General features: G+C 34.9%; 1 protein-coding gene across 2 annotated transcripts in view; it reads left to right on the forward strand.

The window, feature by feature from the left end:
- KPNA3 (karyopherin subunit alpha 3) overlaps positions 1 to 9,296 on the forward strand; it is a 93,111-nt gene that overhangs the window by 62,341 nt on the left and 21,474 nt on the right. For both annotated transcript variants that reach the window (XM_019650863.1, XM_019650861.1), the window contains exons 7-10: positions 696 to 781; positions 2,707 to 2,793; positions 3,161 to 3,330; positions 4,458 to 4,502. In XM_019650863.1, the coding sequence (XP_019506408.1) occupies positions 696 to 781; positions 2,707 to 2,793; positions 3,161 to 3,330; positions 4,458 to 4,502 (388 nt within the window). The remainder of the gene's footprint in view (positions 1 to 695; positions 782 to 2,706; positions 2,794 to 3,160; positions 3,331 to 4,457; positions 4,503 to 9,296) is intronic.

Consider the following 9,296-nt stretch of genomic DNA (forward strand, 5'->3'; position numbering starts at 1 on the left):
GTTGAGCTGTTTGTTGTTCAGCATCTTAGCTGTAGAGGGCAGTGTCACTGGCCCTCATATGTGGGATCCGAACCGGGGCCTCTGGCGTCCCAAGCCAGTTCTTAACCATCGCACCACTCGGCCGGCCCACTTTATCCATCTTTGAAATGCTAGTTCAATTTTTACTTTGTTTGTGAGGCCTTTCATCCCTATTCCAAATTATAATGATCTCATCCTTTCAGCAAAATTATACAGCCTTATAGCATCTCCAGTATGTAAAGTAGATGGTATAGTGGAGTCAGATGGGGTCCCAGCATTAAGACCAGTGTAGAGGCTGTGGCAGTGAGTCAATTTAGATGAGGAGGGCCTCAGCACAGTGATATTAGCAGTGATGCTGTAAATATAAGAAATATTTAGGAGATAGAATTGATATGACTTGTTGATTAGATAGATGTTTGTGGGAGAGGAAGGAGACAAGGAAAATAATGACTGGCTAAATGGTACAACTACCCGTGGGCATGAAGAAGTACATAAGGGTTTACATTGACTGACTTTGGGAACCAATGAGACATTCAGGTGGAGATAGCCAACAGGCACTTGGATATAACAAGGTGAAATTCAAGGGCAAGGTAAAGGATAACCATATAGATCTACAGGTCATAAATTTAAGTGGGAGTTAATGTGCCTAAAGATTTTTTTTTTTATTGTTTTTACAGTCCCTCATTACAGTTTGAAGCTGCTTGGGCGTTAACTAATATAGCATCAGGAACTTCTGCACAGACTCAAGCTGTTGTACAGTCCAGTAAGTAAAATAGCTTCCTTATTCACTGGACTTTTATTATTTTTTTTAATAAAGGCAAGGAAATAGTTTTATTGTAAAGATTAAATTTTATCTTGTAACATTTTTAAACTGCTGAATTTTATAAATTACTTTTGATGGTTGATATCTTTTCCATAGGTATCATTAAATTTATCATCAAATAATTTTAATTGTGGTTACTAAAAAGTGAATAAAGTTTTTATCTTTTTGGGTAGAGACCATCTCCTAATAACAGGTTTTTAAATTTCTGTTTCTGATACCTTCAAGGAGCTGCGTAGCTTATGCCTTTTAGTTTGTAACATATTATATATATAATTTTTAAATTATACCTACTGCAAGATGGGATAGCTATTATTATTGTGTTCACCAAACTGACAAAAGCTCTGAAAAAAAATGAGATGTTACCAAGTACTAAGCCGACTTTAGGTGGTGCGTAAGGTGATTTTAGGTAGTGTGTGTTGTAGCAATAATTACACTGAATCAAGTAGTGAGAATACTATTCTCTTTCAGTTGTCTTTTTAGATATTTCAGTACTGTCAAGGGGATAGCTTCCAGTTAGATGTTACTTGTAACAAAGGGAACAGATTTTAGACTAGAGACTAGTAGGTATAATGTAATAACAGTGTTTTGTTTTCATTTTTGATGTTTTTGATATCTTCTGTTTGTGGTAAAGGGGTACTGGTCGTCTATTTACAAAGGTGAAAAATTAGTTAAATTATAAAAGTGAGTCATTTGAAACCCTCATACATTGCTGGCAGGAATATAAAATGGTGCAGCCTCTTTGGAAAAAACAGTTTATTAAAAGGTTAATCATAGAGTTAACCATATGACCCAGCAGTTCCACTACTAGATGGAACCAAGAGATATGAAAACATGTTCACACAAAGACGTGAATGCAAATGTTTGCAGCAGCATTACTGATAATAGCTCCCAAATGGAAATAACCCCAATAGCCATTAGATTTTGAGTGGATAAATAAAATGTGGTTCACAATTGAAGATTATTCAGCAGTAAAACAAAAATTAAATACAGACACATGTGATAACATGGATAAACCTTAAAAATCTTATGCTAAGTGAAAGAAGCAAAACACACAAAAAAACACATTATGCAATTTTATCTGTATGAAATGTCCAGAATAGGAAAACCTGAGAGACACAAAGCAGATTAAATGGCTGCCTAGGGCTGGGGGAGTGGGCAGTAGGACTGCTATGGATATAAGATTTCTTTTGGGGGTGATGGAAATGTAAAATTAGATTGTGGTGATAGCTACATAACTCTGCATAAATACTAAAAACTGCTGAATTATACACTTAGAAAAATTGTTATATGTAAATTAGATACTAATAAAGCTATTACATAAATAATACAGGTAGTGCAGAGATACAGCAAAAAATCCTAGAGGTAGTACACAACTGACTGAAATTTAAGAAAAAGTGATCTGGTTTATGCTTCGTTTATACCTGGAATGAGTATACCAGTGTTGGAATTTGAGTTAACATATAAGTTATGTAAAAAGTAAGAAGTATAATGATAAATTATTTTAAAATATAAGGTAGGCCTGATATATAGGAATAATCAGTTCTTTAGTTAATTCCATGTCAGCAATTAGGATCACAATGAGCAAAGTATTATACGAGTATTTTAAGGTTATGTGTTTGGGGTAGGAAGTCCTTTTTTTTTTAATATATTATAGAACAAAATTGCTGCTGTTTTCTTTTAGTTAATAGGTGTGTTACTCGAATATTACTAAGGGAAAATAATGACTAAAATTGATTATTTTTAAGGTAAAAGTATTTGCCCCGTTTGTTCATTCAAGATCTGTGTATTTTATCAGCTTATTTAGGCTTCAGTCTAAAAACTCGTCAACATTTTGCAGTCTAAATACCAGCTTTTCTTTATTATAGATGCCGTACCTCTTTTTCTGAGACTTCTCCATTCACCACATCAGAATGTTTGTGAACAAGCAGTATGGGCTTTAGGAAACATTATAGGTAAGTGGCATTTAGCTTTAAAAAGATTCCAATTAAGAATCTTAATTAACTTTTTTCCTACATTGGCATAGCCATTACACACTATGTTTCCTCTAATTTTAATGTGGGTTGACTATCTTCTTGCCTCATAAGTAGTAACTTAAAATGGTACTTCTTTAAAATGGATATGCAATTTGCTATCAGGATTGGTAGGTTAAATTTGTGTTCCCCCAAAATCAAAGTCTGGAGAAACAACAACACTTGATGCCCTTGACTAATGGTGAGGAAACATAGAACATCAGTGTCCCAACATGAGCCATTGCATACATTTCAAACTTTCTCATCCTGAATGTAATTTTTTTTTTAAATACAATTTTCATTTCTGTAGGTGATGGTCCTCAATGTAGAGATTATGTCATATCACTGGGAGTTGTCAAACCTCTTCTGTCCTTCATCAATCCCTCCATTCCCATCACCTTCCTTCGGAACGTCACATGGGTCATTGTCAATCTCTGCAGGAATAAGGACCCCCCACCGCCTATGGAGACAGTTCAGGAGGTAAATGAAGAATTGCAAAGGCCAGATGGTATATTTTCCCTATGTTTATGCTTTACATTTTCATGTACAGGGAATGAAATAATGCATATTTCATTGCAGGTATGAGATTTTTTTAAGTAACGTGTCATTTAATTTTTGACTCCTGTGAAAAAGTATCTTATGGCACCTGAAAGAATGAATGCCAGTCCACCGTAATTCTTAGTTTTTAATGCCTATTTTCATAAAAAGAAAGTGTCCCAAAGTTTGGTTACAACAGCATTAGTGGTTTAACACTTAAAAAATAAATAAAAGATAAAACTAGTGTACTTATATACAAATGTTCTTGAGTGAATTTACATTAAGTCCATTGAAATTTTCCTTGATTTCTGACAAAATTAGTATTCTTGAATATGTAAAAGTAAAGTAAACAAAATAAAAACTTTACATCTGATTTATAAATGGAGCTGAGTATTTTTTAACTTTTAAAAAATTCTACGTAATCTTGAATCACTTGACTATAGAGAAATGTTGACTGAATCTTTATAATTAACATCTTTTGTTGGCTTTTGCTACTCTACTACCTTTTGCTGTTATGGAAAGTCTATTTAGTGTGATTCCCCCACCCCGTTCTGCTTCCCTTCCTCACAGATTTTAAAAATGATCTGTGAGGCCTGAATTTAACAAACTTTATACTGGGTGTAATTTTCTTGACTAAATCTGAGCTCAGAAACTTTAATTTGATTCAAATAGCTTATTAAATAAACTTATTTTTACTTTAAGCAGGTGAGATGATGATGGCAGTTTTAAGAGTAGCTTTTTAAAAACAGCTACAGTGTATACTTGCATCTCCATTCTTTCTACTTGACATTAGATGTCATAATGAAGGTTACTGAAAACAAATGTTTTTCCTTTAAAGGTACATTAATCTCTGTCAGATGTATTTGGATATTTTAATGGACGTCTGAAATATTTTTGGTTTTTCAGATTGAATTGATCAGATTTTTATTTTCCTAGTAGTCAAACAAATTTAATATTGTCATTCTTGCCCTGCAAATAGTATTTACTGCTTTTTGTATCACAGTTATTGATTTTTACAAAGACATATTTATCAACTTGGGTGTTGCTTATTGTTTATCTTCTTTCCTCAGATTTTACCAGCATTATGTGTCCTCATATACCATACGGACATAAATGTAAGTAAAGCAGAAACTTAGATTTGGGATTTTGTTGTTGATGAAAGTAGATGGGTTAATTATTCTTTAGGCTTTTAATAAGTGTCAGCATATACCTTATTAACTTGTCAAACTTCCACAATGCATAAACAGTTTTCAGAAATAGGATTAGGGTTAAATTAAGTTTATAACTTTAATCATCCAAACAGTAAAATGCTAACTTTAGAGAAAATATCACATTTGTAGTTTATTTATTATTTATATCATTATTAGTAGTGTTTTTAAGTATTAATATTTATAAAGTGGTAAAAACTTTATAAAATATCTTCATTTTCTAAAAGTCTCGTTTGATTCTTATAATAGGTAGGCTAGATATCATTGTCTCCATTTTACAAAGTAAGAAACTGAGCCTCAGGGAAAAGTTAAGTGACTTATTCAAAGTTGCAGAGCTTGTAAGGGTCAAAGTCTATATTCAGAACAGATCTGATGACAGTTCTTATGTATTTTCCATGAAACCACATTGCCTGTCAGGCTATCAACTTTTGAGGTATAATATTGAAGAATATCAAGTATAGTTTTAAATGCAAATGCATTTTTAGATGATTTGTTAATTACGTGAGATTTAGTTAAGTGTTTATATATATTCTGGCAAATATTTTTATTAGTCAATCTGAAAATTTTCTTAAATGTAGCAAGCAAAGTGTTATTCTTCCATGGAGTAAAACAGTGGGTAAATTTCATTGAATGTAGTGTTGATTCTAGCATTGATCTGGCTTTTGTTGTTCCAACTAAGATCTCATTTTGATTTGTTGTATGTGTTTTTATAATTTTTTTTAAAACATTTTTATTGGGGGAGGGGAACAGACAAGTTGCTGTGCTTTTTCTTGTTTTTTTTTTGTTCTTTAGTCTAGTTGTGGAGGACATTGCTTCACTGGCCCATGTTGGTATTATCATTGCGCTCTTCCCTGGTGAGGCAGATCGGTCGCCGGCCTCTGGACGGCTGCTCACAGCAGCTCTTGGCAGCTCACACCGGCTGCTGGCCGCTCATGCTGCCTGCCAGCCACACACGGTAGCTTATGGCAGCCCACTGCAGCAGGGGCTGCAGCCTATGCCGTCTCCGGCGATTCATGGCAGCCCAGCTCCAGGTCGAGCTGTTGTTCACCATCTTAGCTGTAGAGGGTGCAGTGTCACTGGCCCTCATGTGAGATCCGAACCGGGGCCCTGCTGCTCAGAGCTGGTGTCCCAAACCAGCTCTTAACCAACGTGCCACTCGGCCGGCCCCTGTATTTTTATAATCTTATCTTTGTTTATACATACACATAATACATATGTGTGTTTGTGCCAGAATTGTGTGATTTATCATTAGGATGAAGAAAATAACATCTTTGCTAACATTTCCCAAGAGGCAGTATAGTTCATATAAAAATACTGAACCACACAGTTTATTTTAGGACTTTAAGCTCTTAGGAAGGAATTTTTTAAAGGTAACTAAAATAACTTTTTATTTGTGACATGTTAGCCTGAAATATCATACAAATTAAATGAAATCTTTTTAGGTATATGCTATCCTGTTTTCAAAATGAGTAGAAAAATGACTTAGCAAAAAACATACAAGATGATAAATACCATAAAAAACAAGGAGGAGGTAAAATTACACAAAAAATGTATTTGTTGTTATTGAATGCCAATTTTAGTTCTATGCTTTCTGACGGCCAAGATTAAAAGGGAAGTAAGTCAAATATCTTATATTTCCATCAAGACCTTTCCCCAGGATATTATGAAATTGATTATAAGTAAATAAAAGCTTCTACCATCTGTTGATTGTGTTTATTGAAAGCCAGGGGTATTAAAGTGGCAAAGTACTTTAGTTATAGGTTGTTATCGTACAACTGTCAAGTTTAACAAGCAATCACAGATTATTCCACTAAAGCCAGAACTGTGCCATGAATTATAGGCTCAAAGACAAAGAAGATTAGAGACCCTGCCTTCTTAAGACCTCAACATTAGTAGCAAGTAAAAAAAGTGAAAGGAATGAACTTTGTCAATGACTGTTTATGCTATATCTGTTTCTGTGGTATCCTTTTATCTTATCAGCACCTTTATGAGATTTTTTTCTCTCTTATTTTGCAAATAAGGATATTGAAATTCAGTAATATAAAATAACCTAACTAAAATCACAGAGTGATGAATAAGAGCCTTAGCTGAAAATTAAAACCAAGTCAAAGGCCTAGGCTCTTTCATACCATAAACACACAATATGGTGTGAAAACAAAGCAAAATAGAGGAATGACCAAAGTGCTAGGTTAGGGAAGCACATATTCTGTCTCTCAGAAAGCCTCACTGAGAAAGGAACATTTGAAGTAAGCATATAAGGAGAAAGATGGTGGTAGGAGTGGTAACAGAGGTGACATAGGTGATTGTTAATAGTACTTATTAAGGGTTTACAGTATGCTAGGCATTTTAAGTACTTTTCATACGTCAACTCATTTATTGCTTACAAAAATTCTATGACATTTCTAACGTCGTTATTATCTCTATCTTAAAAATGTTGTCAAGTTGAAAAAGTCATTTCAGGAACAACAGGAAAGATTCAGGACTCAAGAGAATACATGGAGGGTTTGGCAAATACAGGTAGTTAGTAACCCAACACATTTGTTAGGGAGTTAAGTTGCAGGGTTTTGAATCCAGTGTTAAGGAGTTTGGTCTATATTTTGTAATCAGTACAGAGTCATTGAAGATTTTTAAATAGGAGTGATAATGCTCCCACCTGGTATAGACAGATAACTTAAAAGTGATATAGATTGGAATAGGGAAAATTTGAATGTAGTTAGGCCTATTTTTTTATCATAGTAGGCTTAAGGAAGTTGATGAAGGTAGTAGAATGGCCTTATGAACTAGAAGCAGTAATGGTTAGGAGAGGAAAAATACTAGTGTTAAGAGAAAGTGAGTAGAACTTCAAGAGGGAAAAAATCAAAGAGAAGAAGTAAAAATTACTTTGGTTTCTAATTTAACAATTTGAATGGATAATAATGCCATGAACCATCAGAAAGAATAAAGAAAAAGGATGTGACTGGTATAGGAAGACAATTTTATTGTAGAACAGACACGTTGATTCTGATTTACTTGTTGTTCCTGCATAGCAATATTTCCAAAAAGGAAAAGGCAACACAGATTTGAGATTTATCAATATTTAAGGGATTCATAAAAATACGGACATTGAATAAGATTCAAAAAAAGGCTAAAAATTTAATTCTAAGGAATTCTCTTCATTTGAGCAGCAGCAGCGAGGGAAGAGGAACCAGCAAAACAGTTTGTTTTTTAAGTAATTTTTTTTGTTTTTAAATTACAGTTGACATTTTATATTAGTTTCAGGTATACAGCATAGTGAAATCTAGCACCCATCTGACACTGGACATCGTTATTACAATATTATTGACTATATTCCCTATGCTTTGCTTTACATCCTCATCATTATTTTGTAACGACCAATTTGTATTTCTAAACCCCTTCCCCATTTTCACCCATTCCCCAACTTCCCCTCCCATCTGTTTTGTTTGTTTATTTTGTTCTTTAGATTCCACATGTAAGTGAAATCACATTGCATCTTTTCTCTGTCGACATACTCCACTCAGCACAACACCCTTCAGATCCATCCAAGCCGCCAAGGATGGCAAAAACCTATTCCCTTTCATGGCTGAGCAATATTTCATTGTATATATGTACCACCACCTCTTTATCTGTTCATCCACATCCTGGCCATTGTAAACAATGCTGCAATGAACATATGGATGCACATGTCCCCTCGCAGTAGCGTTTTAGGTTTCTTCAGGATAAATACTCAGACGTGGGATTACTGGGTTCTTCTTTGTCTCTTGTTATAGCCTTTGTTTTAAAGTGTATTTTGTCTGGTGTAAGTATTGCTACCCCAGCTTTTTTTTCTTCTTTTTTCCCCATTTTTATGAAATATCTTTTTCCATCCCTTTACTTTCAGTCTGTGTGTCTTTCTATCTGAAGTGAGTCTCTTGTAGGCAGCATATGTAAGGGTTTTGTTTCTTCTCCATTCAGTTTGCCTCTATCCTTTTGTTTGGAGCATTTAATTCATTTACATCGAAAGTAATTGTTGATAGATATGTAATTGCCATTTTATTATTTATATTTTCAATCTTTTTTTCCTTCTTAAAGAAGTCCCCTTAACATTTCTTATAATACTAGTTCGCTGTTTAACCTCCTTTAGCTTTTTTTGTCTGGAAACTGTTTCTCTCTCTTCAATTTTATTTTATTTTATTATTATTATTTTTTAAGATTATTATTGGGGAATTTGGATGGGAACAGCGCTGGGGAATTGGGGGGAAGGGGAACAGACAAGTTGCTGTCCCTTTTTTGTTCTTCAGTCTAGTTGTGGAGGATGTTGCTTCACTGGCCCAAGTTGGCACCATCATTGCGTTCTTCCTGGGTGAGGCAGATCAGTCACCGGTTTCTGGACGGCCGCTCACAGCGGCTGCTGCCCGCTCACGCTGGCTGCTGGCTACACACGGGAGCCCATGGCAACCCACTGCAGCCTATGCCGTCGCTGGCAACTCACAGCAGCCCAGCTTCAGGTTGAGCTGTTGTTCAGCATCTTAGCTGTAGAGGGCAGTGTCACTGGCTCTCATATGTGGGATCCGAACCAGGGTCCTCTGGTGTCCCAAGCCAACTCTTAACCAACGTGCCACTTGGCCGGCCCTCTCTTTAATTTAATTTTTTTTTTAATTTTTTGTTTTTTAAAGATTTATTTATTGGTGAATTGGGGGATGGGAACAGTGCTGGGGAATTGGG

This window comes from Hipposideros armiger, unplaced genomic scaffold, assembly GCF_001890085.2.
Source record: "Hipposideros armiger isolate ML-2016 unplaced genomic scaffold, ASM189008v1 scaffold_148, whole genome shotgun sequence".
Lineage (NCBI taxonomy): Eukaryota > Metazoa > Chordata > Mammalia > Chiroptera > Hipposideridae > Hipposideros > Hipposideros armiger.